Source organism: Mauremys mutica, chromosome 11 (assembly GCF_020497125.1).
Source record: "Mauremys mutica isolate MM-2020 ecotype Southern chromosome 11, ASM2049712v1, whole genome shotgun sequence".
In the NCBI taxonomy this organism is placed as follows: domain Eukaryota; kingdom Metazoa; phylum Chordata; order Testudines; family Geoemydidae; genus Mauremys; species Mauremys mutica.
Window position 1 is genome coordinate 39,726,445 of NC_059082.1, and position 16,929 is coordinate 39,743,373.

Below are 16,929 nucleotides of genomic sequence, written 5' to 3' on the forward strand. Positions count from 1 at the left end.
CAGGTTCTTATATTGAGAAGTGTTGGGCAACCCTAACTATAGGGAGAGCTGCCTATTATCTGATACACAGGGCTGTAATAAAGAAACATTAAGGATGCAAAATTAATTTAGTTTCAATTTGCTGCATAATACAGTGGCCCTCGCTTAAAGGCAAAGGTTAGAAGAGCTGATGTGCTAGTTTCTCTCCTCCACCAAGATCCACTCAGCACAAGAGGTGGGGAGGGCACCACGCATGAACTGGGTACAGCTCCCTGATTCCCAGGTGCAGCTACTCCAGCCCCACCCCTGCAGCTCCAGAAGTTCTACTGAACTGAGGAATGAAGTGATGAGAGGTGACTGCTTTCAGGTGCTCAGGTCCCCAGAAGGGAGCTGCAATCCATGGATGGATTTGTCCAGTCAGGAGGAGCCATGATGAAGGGTGTCAGCAGAGACTTGGTGAGGACAGGTTTAGGCTGATACTAGAAAGGGCTTCTCTCAGGCCTGGTCTACACTAGGACTTTAAATCGAATTTAGCAGCGTTAATTCGAATTAACCGCTCAACCGTCCACACCAGGAAGCCGTTTAATTCGACCTAGAGGGCTCTTTAGTTCGAATTCGGTACTCCATCCCGACGAGGGGAGTAGCGCTAAATTCGACATGGCTATCTCGAATTAGGCTATGTGTGGATGCAAATCGAACTTAGTAGCTCCAGGAGCTATCCCACAGTGCACCACTCTGTTGATGCTCTGGACAGCAGTCCAAGCTTGGATTCTCTGACCAGCCACACAGGAAACGACCCGGGAAAATTTGAATTCCTTTTCCTGTCTGGGCACTTTGAATCTGATGTCCTGTTTGTACATCGGGGTGAGCTCAGCAGCACCTGCAACGATGCAGAGCTCTCCAGCAGAGGAGTCCATGCAATCCCAGAATAGAAAGAGGTCCCCAGCATGGGCAGACCGGGAAGTCCTGGATCTGATCGCTGTGTGGGGCGATGAGTCTGTGCTTTCGGAGCTGCGCTCCAACAAACGGAATGCAAAGACCTACGAGAAGGTCTCCAAAGCCATGGCACTCAGAGGATACAGCCGGGATACAACGCAGTGCCGCGTGAAAATCAAGGACCTGAGACAAGGCTACCAAAAAGTCAGAGCGGCAAACGGACGCTCCGGAGCCCAGCCCCAGACATGCCACTTCTACGAGGCACTGCATGCCATTCTAGGTGGGTCTGCCACCACTGCCCCACCAGTGACCGTGGACTCTGAGTATGGGATAGTGTTGACGGGCAGTTCCTCGGCGATGTTCGCCGATGGGGAAGATGAGGAAGGGTTTGTGGAGGACGACGCAGGCGACAGCGCTTACAATACCGCTTTCCCCAACAGCCAGGATCTCTTCATCACCCTCACAGAGATCCCCTACCAACCCTCCCCGGCCGTTAACCCGGACTCAGAATCAGGGGAAGGATCATTCAGTAAGTGCTATAAACATGGAAACATTTATTTTTTTAAAAACAGGAATAAAAAATATATAAAAACTATATAAAAACTTTTCCATATAAAACTATATAAAAAGAAGGTCCACACATATAGGGATGGAACAGAAATCCTCCTGGGACACTTCCACGAAGCTCTCGTACAGGAGCTCCACAGGAGGTTCCTGGGGAGAGGTGCCTTATTTGGTGCTCCGTGGAAGCACACTCTTCCGCGCCAGGCCATCCTAATGTACAGCGGAATCATTGCCTCCACCAGCATGGCAGCATACGGTCCTGGTCTGTGCAGGGATTCTAGCAGCATCCTCTCTCTCTCTCTCCGAGTGACCCGCCTCAGGGTAATCTCGTTCGGCGACTGCTGCATCTAATTAGGGCAATTAGTGTACTGTTACTATTGTGAATGCTTGACTTTTACTTTGCATAGCAATGACCTTCGTTTAACAGCCACGTGTTGGAGGCCGCAGAGGAAAAGCATACAGTGATCTTTCCCGGGCACAGCCGCGAGGGGCTGGAACAGGGTCAGACTTTATGCTTTCCAGATTGCCTTCAGCGGGAGGGCACAGCTATCCATTAACTGTTAAGCAGCCTATAGTGTAGTGCTTACCAGGTCTGGCTGCTACACGGATTCAGCTGTACCGCCCCGCTTGTCCGATCTCCTGTGCAAGACCGCAGCCAATGAAAGCGTATTCCGAAATCTCGAACTTATCCTGAGAGCTCGTGAGACTAGGTGCCCTGTATGGTCTTGTTCACAGAAACTGAGTAGACTGTGTTCAGTGTTCGCAAACATGTATCTTTTCAAGGAAATCACTTCCTTTTCCCCATCACACAGCTGCGGCTCTTTCACGAACTGCCCCGGCATCCCCCTCACAGAGGCTGGCGCAGATTAGGCGGCGAAAGAAAAAGACTAGGGACGACATGTTCTCGGAACTGATGGCTTGCTCCAGAGCCGAGGCGGCCGAGCAGAGACAGTGGAGGGAGACCCTATGTCAGCACCAGCGCTCACACAGCGAACGGGAGGACAGGTGGCGGCAGGAAGACCAGCAGGCGACTCAAACGCTGCTTGGGCTAATGAGGGAGCAAACGGACACGCTCCGGCGCCTTGTAGATGTTCTGCAGGACCGCAGGCAGGAGCAGAGAGCCCCCCTGAACTGTATCTGCAACCGCCTTCCCCCGCCACAAAGTCCTGTCCCCCCCTCACCCAAAATCACAAGAAGGAGGGGCGCTAGGGGCCGTGAAAACTGTCACTCTACCCCAGCAGAGCGCTCATGTACCAAACAGCTCTCATGCCATAAATTTTGAGAAGTGCTTCCCTTCCTGGATCACCCAGTCCCAAATCCAAGTTTCATCCCCCCACTGTGTAGTTGAGTATTAAGAGTAGTTTGTTGTTATTCACTGTTTCCGTCACGTTTTCCTTGTCAGAAGACTTTGTGTGAAGGGGGGGAGGGGTTTTTTAATTGCATGGGACAGCCTCCATTACCAGGGTACAGACTTGGGGGCAGGATCAACAGCAGGACACACACAGACTGCAGTCACTAGGCACCAGGGTCATTCTGGGAGGTGAATGCTGCCCCGGGTCAGTCTGTGAGGTGTATGCTGCCCCAGGGTCCTAGCGCCTGCCATCCACAAATGGCAAGGCAGGCTGCCCTTACCATGCCCTTCCACCCTAGCCACGAGCCTCTCCGATGCCCTTAGCCCCAGCAAGAGCCCTCATCCACGGACACATACTCACCCTTCCCACACACCCCTCACCCCTTCCTACGCCCCAACCCCCAGCCCAGAGCCTGCATCCAAACTCCGTCCCAAAGACAGCACCCCTCACCCCTTCCTGCAAACCACCCCTTCCTGCACACCCACCTGCAACCGTCCTCCCCCCAGAGACCGCTGTAGGAGCAGGAGCCTGTCATTCCTCTAGTGTAGAAGCGGTCTGTACATCAGTGCACACCGTATCCACCACAGTCTGCGTCCATGTTTCAACCCTTGAACAGGAATTCATAATTAAAGAAAACTTTATTAATAATCAGTGTTCCATTAAATTTATTTTAAAACGTGTGTTGGAAGGGGGGAAACCTGGAGAACGGGGTATGTAACCGCAGATCGAAGTCAACAGTCACTGAAACAGGCTCAGGTTCAGCTTCTCTGTAAATCAACTGGAGAGTCATAGGTTACCCTGCTCTCCGAGGAACCTATCTTTCAAAGCCTCCCGGATGCACAGCGCTTCCCGCTGGGATCTTCTATCGGCACGGCTGTCTGGCTGAGCGTAATCAGCAGCCAGGCGATTTGCCTCAACCTCCCATCCCGCCATAAAGGTCTCCCCCTTGCTCTCACAGAGATTGTGGAGCACACAGCAAGCAGCAATAACAACGGGGATATTTTTTTCGAGCGAGTCAGTAAGCTCCGCCATCTCCCCTTGAGACGTCCGAAAGCACACTCCACCACCATTCTGCACTTGCTCAGCCGGTAGTTGAAGAGCTCCTTCTCACTGTCCAAGGCGCCAGTATAGGGCTTCATGAGCCAGGGCATTAGCGGGTAGGCTGGGTCCCCGAGGATCACTGTAGGCATCTGCACATCCCCAACCGTTATTTTGTGGTCCGGGAAGAAACTACCTGCCTGGAGGCGTTTAAACAGACCAGAGTTCCTGAACACACGCACGTCATGAACCTTGCCCGGCCACCCGACGTAGATGTTGGTAAAACGTCCCCTATGGTCCACCAGTGCTTGCAGCACCATAGAAAAGTAGCCCTTTCGGTTAATGTACTCGCTGGCCTGGTGGGCCGGTCCCAGGATAGGGATGTGAGTCCCATCTATAGCCCCACCGCAGTTTGGGAATCCCATCGCGGCGAAGCCATCTATGACGACCTGGACGTTTCCCAGGGTCACTACCTTTGAGAGCAGTTGCTCAACGATTGCGTGGGCTACTTGAATCACAGCAAGCCCTACGGCAGATTTGCCCACGCCAAAGTGGTTCGCTACTGACCGGTAGCTGTCTGGCGTTGCAAGTTTCCAGAGGGCTATGGCCACTCGCTTCTGCACAGTCAGGACTGCTCGCATCCGGGTGTCCTGGCGCTTCAGGGCAGGGGACAGCAAGTCACAGAGTTCAAGGAAAGTGCCCTTACGCATCCTGAAGTTTCGCAGCCACTGTGATTCATCCCAGACCTGCAGCACTATGCAGTCCCACCAGTCCGTGCTTGTTTCCCGGGCCCAGAATCGCCGTTCCACACCAAGAACTTGACCCATTGCCACCATGATCTCCACTGTGCGGCGTACCCTGCTTTGTGAGAGGTCTGCGCCACTCTGTGACTTCCTGTCCTCACCGCGCTGACGGAGCCTCCTCGCCCGATTTCTCAGCAGCTGACTGTGGAGGAGGTGGACGATAAGGTGCGAGGAGTTGACAACGGCCATAAGTGCAGCGATGATCGCAGCGGGCTCCATGCTCGCAGTGCTGTGGCGTCCGCGCTGTAACCGACCAGAGAAGGGCGCGAACAGATTTCCCACCGGCGCTTTCAGGGAGGGAGGGCGTGATTGACGGTTCAATGATGACAGTTACCCAAAACCACCCTCGACACATTTTTTCCCCCAGCAGGCATTGGGGGCTCTACCCAGCATTCCAATGGGTAGCGGGGACTGCGGGAACTGTGGGATAGCTTCCCACAGTGCACCGCTTCCAAAGTCGACGCTGGCCCCGTTACTGTGGACTCAGACAGTCGAATTAGTGTACTTAGTGTGGATACACAAATTCGACTTCATAAGGTCGATTCCACAAATTCGAGTTAAGTAGATTCGAAATAGTCTTGTAGTGTAGACGTACCCTCAGAGTTGTAGGACTTAGGACAATTGACCACAAGATGGTGGGGGAGCAGGGTAGGTTAGACCGACAATCAAATGACAGCTGGGTTATCGTCTGCATAGTGAAATGTCACCTCCATTAATGTGGGGGAACAACACACTTGATTTGAGGCCTCACAGAACCTCTGAGGAGGGGGGTGAATTGCATTGCTACGTACCCGTTCTGAGGTGTTGCAGTGTCCGGGAGGAGGAGGTGGACTCTGGTGTAACACACCTGCTGTGAGATGACATAGGACCCCATGAGGAGGGGAGCGGATTGCCCTGGTAATGAACAACACCCTGTGTTTTCCATGCCTCTTGGTGCAAAGCCTGGCCTCTTCTCATAACTCTCCCTCTCTTGTCCATGGTTTGCAGCCGTATTCTACTATGCTGGGCACGGATACGAACATTCTGGGAGAAACTATATGGTCCCCATTGATGCCCCACAGCCCTACGCCCCTGAGAACTGCATCAGCGTGCAGAGGATCCTCCAGAAGATGCAGCAGAGGCGGACGGCCCTCAACCTCATCCTGCTGGACACCTGCAGGAAATGGTAGGCTCTGTTCCTTTCCCCCACCTCCCAGGGACAGCGGGGTTAGCAGTAATTGCGTTCACAATCCAGAGGGGAGACAGGGAAAGAACCCATGACTTTGGCCCAGTTCAGCTCACTCTTTTGGCACGGGCCTAAAGTTCATCATGTGAGAGGTGGCCATTAGCTTCTAAGGCACTGATCACGTAATTAAAGCTACCCACACTCAACTACCCTGCTGAATCAAGGCCTTAATTAAGAGATAATGACAGTGAGCTCAACTCCAGGCCCGTTGGAGCCCACAGATGCCTCTGGCATGAACCCTCCTCAGCAGGAGAGTAAGCTGGACAGTGCCTTGTCGAGCAGACCCCTTGCCTGAGCATTTTGTGAGGGCAGGCGCTGGGCAGGAGCTGTAGCCTCCCATGGGTGTCACAAGCCCTACCATCCTCCCCAAGACTGTAGCACATAGTAAAAAAGAGGAACCATTAAGGCAAGCACTGATTTTCCCTTCAGCCTCCCAGGAGGCTGCCCAGATCCGGGAGGCTGGGTCTTTCCCTAACACCAATAATCGTGCCTTTCAGATTGATGCATTTTAGGATTTATGTCCCAGATTAGATTAAATGGAGCTTTAAAGACACATTAGGTTGTTTGTTTCCCCCCATATCTTTTCCCGCCATGGCAGATGACCAGTTCCTCTGGCTGCTTAGCAGCGCACCCCAGCATAGCGCAGCCTCACACTTCACGCACTCAGATTCCTGTGGTGAGATGGGAGCTGCTCCACACAAATAACCAGCAGCAGCCTCCAGCAAACAGCAAAAGGCTGTGGGTTTATTTTGCCATTGGTGGGTAATCAAACCCATGTAATGTGTCAGAGGTGTCATCAAATAGGCCCTTTGTTTACTATGTGCTTGGACCTGGCTTAGGCCTGATGCCCTCACTATGTAACTGCATTAATATCTTTCGATTGTAAGGTTTCCTGAGGCTCCCATTGCCATACTATCTCTGTGCTGCTCAGCAAATTGCTGAGGCGTTTTCTGCCCTTTTCCCTCCTCTGGCTGGCTGTAAGCAGTGATGTGTGTAGTGCTCCTCTCCACCGGATTACCTCTTTTAGCACCAGTTTCCTTCCAGGTTTTGATAGACAGGCCTGGGTTCTTCTGGATCCCACCTCCAGCTCAGCAAGGTGGAACTTCTTTATTTTCTTCCCATATGCAATTATTTGGTGGTGCCTCCACCCCTCTCGCTCCTTCCAGGCTGGGTCAGCAGGGCAGCTTGGGAGGAAAATTGTAACCACAGGGTAACCTCCACTTACATGCCAGATAGTTGGAGACTCCCAAGAAATAACACAAGCACACACAATATCTTCAACACAGTAATTATATTAAATAGGAAAGAGAACAGGGTAAAACAGGGTTACCGGTGCCCACACTGATAATACCTGCGAATTTCCCCAGTCATGAGACCTGATACAGCAAATGTAAACGTTAGTGTCCCATTGGTATGCGTACTTGTAGGGGCCCTTGATTACCTGTGAAGAGCTTTAGTGCCTTCATGCTTTGGAGCAGAAACATGAAATTTGGCAAGGGGTGGTCCTGAGGTTAGAGAAGAGTGAAGAGTCTTGTGTTGTCTCCATGGAAATCCGTCCAGATCTGGCCAAGTTGTAAGCCACAGAAAATCATCACGTGCACATTTGAAGTAGAGCTTGTTAGAGGCTTGTTGTTAAAATCTGTGATCATTCCATCTGCACTGAGCATGCTCCCTAGCAGGGCCAGTGTTAGACTTGCTGGGGCCCAGGACAGAAACTAAGGAGTGGGTCCCCACCCCGCCTCCCTTACCTGCTCACACATTGGATTTCTGCAACGTTTCTGAAGCTGAAGCCCTCCTCCTATGTGTAGCAGCGTCATAAATAGTACATTAAAATGAACCATTTGGTAGCTGCAGTTCCCATTTGGGTTTTCGCCTGTATGCATCACTGAGATATCTGAGCACTTTGGGATCTTGGGACTATGGAGACCAGGACAAAGTGATCTGTGTCTGGGGCTGTCACTATTGGGCTACCTTGCACCAGATTCCAGTTGTAGTTGCACCTGCTTTACACAGGTATTGTACCATTGAATTCAGTGGAATTGCTCCTGGTTTACCCCCATGTGAGAACACAATTATAGTCTTGTTGGGATTTCTAGGGCATGTTGCCTAAGACAAATGGACATAAATCTCCTCCCACCTACATGGCATGTAAATAATTGAAGCCAGTGAGCTACAGTGATGTAAATGAGATGAGAATCAGGCCCAGGGTCTGGGCGCTGACCCTGTCCATCATCTCCATTGCCAAGGATGTCTCTGTTCCGTCATGCTCTGGAAACATGTTCCAGCTGAGCCTTGTCCTCAGTTGGGGCAAACAAACCAGAACCGATTTTTCCATTCCCATTACTAGGCTGGCTGTTCTGTAACTGTGTGTGTGTGTGTCTCTGTTGCCATCTGCAAGCTGCTTTGCACCCGAGCAGCTGAGTGTAGCCCATGGATTAGACGCACACTGCGCGCTGTTTGGGGCCAGTGAGGGCTCTAGCCTATTCTGGGATATGACGTCTTGTTGTTCCTCGTGTCTGGAATCCTCTAGCTGCTCATGTGTTTGTCTGGAGCAGCTGAGGGCAGATAAATCTATCCATTCATTGATTTTATTTAGAAATGTACCTCATGCCTGTCATTGTCACTTCTGGGTGTGTTTGAAAAGTAGGTGCAAGCTAGACAAACATTGCCATCCAGTGGCCCCCTCGTTCCTGGTCACAAGTTATAAACAACCAGCCTGCTATCTGCTGCTGACTCTATGAAACAGGAACATCTGTACCTCCTCCTCAGCAGGCCAGATCACAAAGGAGCAGATAACACTGCTGCGGACAATACTCTGGGCCTGGCTCTGATCTCAATTCCACACGTGCAAACTGGGAGTGACTCCGCTGAACTGATGTAAACCTGGTGTAAATGAGAGAGACCCAGGGCCTCCCTATGCACAGGTATCTTCAGTGTCCAGAGATATTGCATAAAACTAATTCTTCCCCAGTAGACTGCAGATAGCAACCTCCTGTGCAGACCCCGTGACTAACGCCATGCACAAAGGATCTCTCAGGCGCTTTGTGGTGGAAGTCAGGCCTTTCACACCAAATCAGCCCTGACACCCTTTACCTGATCTTGGAAATTATGGGCCAGCTCCTTGGACACAGCAAGGTCACTCTGCACCAGGGCCGCCCAGAGGATTCAGGGGGCCTGGGGTCTTCGGTGGCGGGGTCCCGGGGCGGAAGGACCCCCCCGCCACTGAAGTGCCGACGACGACCCGGAGCAGAAGATGCTCTGGGGGCCCCGGCCCCGCGAGAGTTTTCCGGGGCCCCCGGAGCAAGTGAAGGACCCTGCTCCAGGGGCCCCGAAAAACTCTCGTGGGGGCCCCTGCAGGGCCCGGGGCCTGGGACAAATTGCCCCTCTTGCCCCCACCCCACTGCGGTGGTGGCAAAGCAGCCCTAAAGCTGCCCTAATAGGACAGTGGGGGATTCCTCTGCATTGCAGATGACAGGCTGGCTGGCCTAGCCAGCTCCCTGGGGAAGAGAAGACGTGTGGGTTCCAGCAATCCTCACCAGTGTAGTAGTCCTGGGGGCAGGGGCGGCTCTAGGTTTTTGGCCGCCCCAAGCAGTCATGCCCGGGAGGCGCCCCCGAGCCGCAGGAGCAGCGGACCTCCCGCGGGCATGACTGCAGAGGGTCCACTGGTCGCGCGGCTCAGCTGGACCTCCCGCAGCTGCGGGCGGTTCGCAGGTCCGGCGGCTCCGGTTGAGCTGCCGCAGTCATGCCTGCGGGAGGTCCAGCCGAGCTGCGGGACCAGCGAACCGTCCGCAGTCATGCCTGCGGGAGGTCCACTGGAGCCGCCGTCCGAGCGTCCCCTCCGCAGTCATGCCTGCGGCAGGTCCGCTGCTCCCAGGGCTCCGGTGGACCTCCCGCAGCCATGACTGCGGCAGGTCTGCCGGCCCAGCCTGCCGCCCCCCCGGGAAAGGGCCGCCCCAGGCAGGTGCTTGCCCCGCTGGGCTCTGGAGCCGGCCCTGCCTGGGGGGCCAGTATGAACCAGTACATGAGCTGTTATGAGTCCTGATGCAGCTCTACACTACGCTGGTGGAAAACCAGCCCCAGGATCAGAGCCCCAAATGGCTGCTTTCCAGCTGCATCCTCAGCTCCACCCAGGAGTCAGCCCTACAGATTTCAGCCAGACATTTTCCCCTTTGCTCAGCCCCAGCAGCACAAAGAGCCCAGGGTCTGGCTGGGCTGGGGGAGCTCTCAGCTGTTGAAAAGACCCCATGGCCATTGCTACACCATCCTCCATGGCTTTCCTTGCAGGTAAGTGTTTGGAAATTGGGTCTGATGTAATTGTCAAGTGCACTGCTGTCACTCAGCAGACGCCATTGCATTGAACATATGGGTTCTGTTTGTGTCCAGGGACGGGGCCATTCTGTACGTGTATGAAAGCGAATCCCCCTTCACCCAGTTCACACTGTTACATCCTTTCATGTCTAGGTACAACCCGCAGTGTGCGCTGTCACAGGTGCAGCCGCTGGAGCCCTGGGGGAATACGGTTTATGGCTATGCCACGTAAGTATCTGTTGATTGCTCATAGCTGGAGACCTTTGGCACTTCTCAGCACTGTGGCTTGAGGCTCTTGCTTCTGCGGGGCTGGAACTCTGGCCATCAGATCAAGTGTCATTGACAGGGAGAGGTGCTGAGAATGCCAGAAGCCGCAACGGCCATGTCTCCATTTGCCAACTAGTACTGCTGCTGCTGGACATCCCTAGTGCAGACAGGGCCTGTCTCTGATCTCTGGTTCTCACACTTTCTCTCTGGCTTTCCTGATCTGTACCCTCATCTCTCCCTACAGCCCTGTGCTGGCAGCAGCTGCGGCTGATCCACAATTAAGATTGTCAAGTATCAGGGGTTTGCCGTGTTAGTCTGTATCCACAAAAACAACAAGGAGTCTGGTGACACCTTAAAGATTTATTTGGGCATAAGCTTTTGTGGGTAAAAAAACCCACTTCTTCAGATATGTGGAGTGAAAGTTACAGATGCAGGCATTATATACTGACACATGAAGAGAGGGGAGTTACCTCACAAGTGGAGAACCAGTGTTGACAGGGCCAATTTGATCAGGGTGGATGTAGTCCAAATAATGTTCAAGCCCAAATAATGGTGTTAAATTTGCAAATGAATTTTAGTTCTGCAGTTTCTCTTTGAAGTCTGTTTCTGAAGTTTTTAAATCAGTTATAGAATGTCCAGGGAGCTTGACATGTTCTCCTACTGGCTTTTGTATGTTACTATTCCTAATGTCCGATTTGTGTCCATTTATTCTTTTACATGGAGACTGTCCGGTTTGGCCAATGTACATGGCAGAGGGGCATTGCTGGCACATGATGGCATATATCACATTAGTAGATGTGCAGGTGAATGAGTCCCTGATGGTGTGGTTGATGTGGTTGGGTCCTCTGATGGTGTCTCTAGAGTAGATATGGGGACAGACTAGGCAACGAGGTTTGTTGCAGGGATTGGTTCCTGGGTTAGTATTTCTGTGGTATGGTGTGTAGTTGCTGGTGAGTATTTGGTTCAGGTTGGGGGGCTGTCTGTAAGCAAAGACTGGCCTGTCTCCCAAGGTCTGTGAGAGTGAGGAATCATTTTCCAGGATAGGTTGTAGATCGTTGATAATGCGCTGGAGAGGTTTTAGCTGGGGGCTGTACGTAATGGCAGTGGTGTTCTGTTATTTTCCTTGTTGGGCCTGTCCTGTAGTAGGTGTCTTCTGGGTACCCGTCTCGCTCTGTCAATCTGTTTCCTCACTTCCCCAGGTGGGTATTGTAGTTTTAAGAATGCTTGATAAAGATCTTGTAGGTGTTTGTCTCTGTGGGAGGGATTGGAGCAAATTCAGTTGTATTTTAGGGCTTGGCTGTAGACAATGGATCGTGTCAACACTGGTTCTTCACTTGTGAGGTAACTCCCTTCTCTTCATGTGTCAGTATATAATGCCTGCATCTGTAATTTTCACTCCATGCATCTGAAGAAGTGGGTTTTTTACCCATGAAAGCTTATGCTCAAATAAATCTTAGTCTTTAAGGTGCCACTGGACTCCTTGTTGTTTTTGTAGTTAAGATTGTAACACCCTTTTGTGGCCTAAAATCAGTGAGTATTTGTAATGGAGTCTCTTCCCACAACCCAGGACACATCCAGCCTGAGCCGCAGTATCCTAAAGTTAGACACAGAGCTGGCTATTCTGGATGGCAGCACCTCCTTCAGGGCTACAATTGGATAATTCAATTGACACACCCTGCGGCAGTGCACAGGGCACCCCATGCGTCACAGAACTTTTTCCAAGGCCAGGAGATCATTGTGGGGGAGATTTTCAGAAGTGCTGAGCTGTCCTAACTCTGCCCCTGAAACAGTACAATGCAGTTTCATTTTCATTAAAACAAGCCTCTGTATTACACTAAAATGCTGCAGATACGCCCAGTGGCTCACAATGCAAACAGCAACAGAAACTACAGGAAAGCCATCAGTTCGATGCAACCTTAGAATTAGAGGACCAATACTCTGAAGCAAATACAGGTGCTCATGTTCCTTCATCCAAATGAGCAGCATATATTACTCCAATTTTTCAGCCCCTTGAGTTTGCAAGGATTCTGTATTGTTCCTCCAGAATTGGCAATTGACTTTCCAGGGTCCTTCTTAATATGGCCAAAGCAATAACTCGGCCAATAGAAAGGGAATCCTGAATCAAAGTGCGTCTGTGGGGTTTCCGGGTGCTCCTGCGCCATGTCAGTGTGGCAAGCAGCTGAGGGTCGTGTGCTTGCCTTCGAAGGAGTGAAGATGCCGAAGCCTATGAAGTGCAGGATGGGGAGTTCAGCTCCGGGATCTTCATGAAGTATCTGAAAAAGCACATTCTGCAGGAAAAGAAAGTGACCCACGTGCTGGAGGATGTGTTGGAAGGTAAATATTGCACCGGAAACTGTTTAGTTAAAGCTGGAAGCTACTTGTTCCAGGTAGTAAAGGTGAGGTACAGTCATTGAGGATTCAAAGGAAGAGGAGATGGAACAAACAGACAAATGAAAGGCCAGTGAATCTCCAGCCCGGACAGCGTGTCCAAGAGCATCAGAGTGAAGGGGCTGAGCTACTAACAAAATCCCTCTCTCGTTAGAGATAGTGAATATGCAGGGAGTGGCCAATGTACCTAGAGGTGATCTTGGGCATTGGAGGCCAGGGGGCCTCACGTACACTGATTTCAGTAGAATAACAAACCACCTGGGTGAAGCTGGCATTCTAGGTATAAACCAGCACAGCCACTGCAAGCGAAAATCCTGCCTTTGCGGTCTACTACAATTCTCTAATCATGGCAACACCAAAGCAGGGGTGAAAGGAGAACCAGCTGATAGCATTTACCCAGTCCTTCAAAAACCCTTGGCAAAACCCCTCGCAAGAGGCTATTAAGAAAATTCATTAATTGGGTGTAGATGTGACAAGTCAGAAACAGGCTGAGACAGAAGCAAAGCATAACAAGGAATGGTCAGTGTTCCTCAAGCCACAGGGGTAGCAGTGGGGTCCCCATACTAAGTCTGGTGCTGTTTGACATATTTGTGAATAATCTGGAGAAGTGAGGTGGCAACGTTTGCCAATGACTCAGTGGCAGTTGAAATCCAGTGTGACAAATGTGAGGTGAGGAGTGATCTAAACTCTTCATTCACATTGCTGGGTTCTCAATGGACTGAATTCACTCGGGACAGGAACCTGGGGGTTGCTGCAGGCAGCTACGTGAAACCTCTGCTCAGTGTGCAGGTGCGGTTCAGAAACCAAACAAGATGCTAGGATGTGTAAGCAGGGGCAGCTCTAGGCATTTTGCTGCCCCAAGCACGGCAGGCAGGCAGCCGCAGGACCAGCGGACCCTCCGCAGGCATGCCGCCGAGGGCAGCTTACCTGCCGCCCTCGCAGGCCCGGCAGAGCACCTCCTGTGGCTTGCAGCCCCAAGCACGCGCTTGGCGTGCTGGGGCCTGGAGCCGCCCCTGTGTGTAAGGAATGGCAGGGCCGGCTTTAGGCCAATTCAACCAATTCCCCCGAATCGGGCCCCGCGCCTAAGAGGGCCCCGCACCCAAACCCTGCCAGTGCGCTGTACCGGGGTGGCCCAGCTTCCCCAGGGGGCAATTTAAAGGGCCTGGGGCTCCCAGCAGGGACTGGAGCCTCAGGCCCTTTAAATTGCCACCAGAGCCCCACTGCTGGAGCCCTGGGGGCTATTTAAAAAGTCTGGGGCTCCCCTTGCTTCTACTGCCCCGGCCCTTTAAATAGCCCCTGGAACCCCGCCGCTTCCCCAGGGCTCCCGTGGCTATTTAAAGGGCCGGGGTGGTAGAAGCAGGGGAGCCCCAGGCCCTTTAATAACCCCAGAGTCCTGGGGTAGTGGGGGGCTCCAGCTGCCTCTGCTGCCCCAGTCCTTTAAATAGCCCCCCGAGCCCTGCCGCTTCCCCAGGGCTCCCATGGCTATTTAAAGGGCCGGGGCGGTGGAAGCAGGGGAACCCTGGGCCCTTTAAATAGCCCCCAAACCCCCGGCTGCTGCTGCTACTACCCCGGTGGGGGAGGGAGGAGGAGGAGGCACTTACCGTACAGGGTGGGCTGTACCCCCTGTACCCACACCCCCTGCCTGCACCCAGCCCCTGCCTGCAGCCAGCCCCTGCCCGCACCAGCCCCGCACCCCCTGCCCTGTCTCCAGACAACCCTTGCCACACGCCCCTGCCTGAAGCCAGCCAGTCCCGCACTCCTCTGTCTCCAGGCCTGCCAACCCTTGCCGCACCCTCCTGCGGCCCTGCCTGAAGCCAGCCAGCCCACCCCACATCCCCCTGTCTCCAGCCAGCCCCACACCCCTTGCCCTGCTTGCAGCCAGACCCTATCTCCAGCCAGCCCCTGCCCTGCCTCCAGCCAGCCCCATGTCCACTGGTGCCCTGCAGTTCCCAGGGCAGTAACCCTGCACACCTGCTTCAATGAGAGGGGCAGAGAACAGCTGGGACCCACACATGTGCACACCCTAGGGTGACCAGAAACCAAGTGTGAAAAATTGGAACAGGGGTGGGGGGTAGTAGGATCCTATATAAGAAAAAGACCCCCAAATCGGGACTGTCCGTATAAAATCGGGACATCTGGTCACCCTAGCACACCTCCAGGGAGTGGCGGGGACCCACACATGTGAAACGGAGCTCATTTCTAGTTCAGGCCCATCTTTTAAAAAAAAACTTTAGGTAGGGTTAACGTACATCCGTATTTTCCCAGACATGTCCAGCTTTTTCGTTCTTAAATCGCCATCCGGGAGGAATTTTTAAAAATACGGACGTATGGTAACCCTATTGGTACAAAAAATACATACTGTGGCACATCCCTTAAAGCAGAACTTTTTACAGGGAACCGGTTGCTAAGAAATGAAAGGCTTTTTTTTACATGGTTTTTTTTTTTAGTCATCTCTGCCGGGGCCCCGCCGAAAATGTTCGAATTGGGCCCCGCACTTCCTAAAGCCGGCCCTGAGGAATGGGATGGTGAATATTCCAACACCCTAATATTCCACCCTTCGCTTGGCTCATGGGTGCAGTACTGCTCAGTAGCTCATAGAATACACAGTGTGGGGTTCTGAGTTGGGCCAGGAGAGTGATGGGGCGCAGCAGGAACTGTGTACGTGGAGAGACTAGAATGGTTGCAGGCATGGTGTGAGCCAGGCCTCCAATTTAGGGGGAAAATTCAAAGGCACGAAAAGGAAGTGGGCTCAGTGGGAGCTGGCTGCCTCAGCACCTTTTGTGCCTTATCCCTTTGAACCATTCCTCAGGCAGCTTTTTCTCCCCCAGACATTGGCCGGGACCCCTTGGTAACTGGGAAGCAGGTGATGGAGATCAAGCACACTCTGAAGGAAGCCCGGGCACTGACAGACCCCGTCTGCACCACTGGGCCGACTGCGGAGCTCTGGGGACACAGCCATGGTAAGAGACCAGTGCAGAGCCCTTAGCCACACTGTCTCAGCCCCGGCCTGGGGGTCCCAGGCAAGGTACATTAGCATCTGGCCCTTTAAATACATCTTACATCAGTAGTTCAAAATGTTATATTTGGGTTTCCCTGCTCCTGCTTCATGCTGCGCCCTGTTCACAGTCACACTGCCCCCCATAAGGGAGCACCTCAGGGTGCTGCTTCTCTGCCACCCACTCCAGGAAGCGGTCCAGGCCATGGAGAGGGCTAGCAGAGCTGTGGGGACCATTTTGGGAAGGGATTGGGGTGGGTGAATCCAGAGGGGACTGCTGCTGGGTCTGGGCCTATGGCACGGAGTGAGGTGGGGGCCTAAGGGTCTCTTGCCATAAGAGTCAGATGGGGGAGAAGGAGCAGCAGCACCCAGGGTGTGGGGAGCAGCAAATAGAGGGAGGTCCCACTGCCACTGTTGAGCAAGAGGCTTTTCGTGGCAGGTTCAGGCCCTGCTGTGATTGAAGCAGGAAGCTTGTGAAGAGGTGACTCAGCTGCTGGCCGAATGCTGAAGCGATTCCTGTCCAGGGAATTATAGTGGAAATAATGGGATGGGGAAAAGAGAACAGCAACAGCAGGGAATTTGCAGAATGGGAGTGACAGGCTCAAAGAGGAGATCAATCCACAGGTACCCAGCATAGCAGGCTGGGCCAGGGCAGGTCACAAGGAGTCTCCCAGGGATCACTACCCAGCCATGGCCTCGAGCCAGCAATTTACAACTGTACTTACCTTCCCACACTGCAGGAGCAACTCAAGCACTGGAGGCAGAAGGTGCACCCTCTCAAAACGTAATTGTAAACAGGGAATCATCATAAAATGGGTGTGGTTCTAGTGGGGTCCCACAGGGATCAGTTCTTGGCCCTACGCTATGTAACATGTTTATCAATGATATGGAAGAAAACACTGATAAAGGTGGCAGATGACCCAAAAATTGGGGGAGTGGTAAATAATGAAGAGGACATGTCTTTGATACAGAGTGATCTGGATTGCTTGGTAAACTGGGCGCAAGCAACCAGTGTGCATTTTATTACAACTAAATGTAAATGCATAGTGTGACATACCAGGGTACAATCCAGAC

General features: G+C 52.7%; 1 protein-coding gene across 2 annotated transcripts in view; it reads left to right on the forward strand.

Moving 5' to 3' along the window:
* LOC123344603 (mucosa-associated lymphoid tissue lymphoma translocation protein 1-like) overlaps nucleotides 1-16,929 on the forward strand; it is a 91,809-nt gene that overhangs the window by 51,066 nt on the left and 23,814 nt on the right. For both annotated transcript variants that reach the window (XM_044980995.1, XM_044980994.1), the window contains exons 9-12: nucleotides 5,660-5,837; nucleotides 10,359-10,433; nucleotides 12,679-12,806; nucleotides 15,689-15,820. In XM_044980995.1, the coding sequence (XP_044836930.1) occupies nucleotides 5,660-5,837; nucleotides 10,359-10,433; nucleotides 12,679-12,806; nucleotides 15,689-15,820 (513 nt within the window). The remainder of the gene's footprint in view (nucleotides 1-5,659; nucleotides 5,838-10,358; nucleotides 10,434-12,678; nucleotides 12,807-15,688; nucleotides 15,821-16,929) is intronic.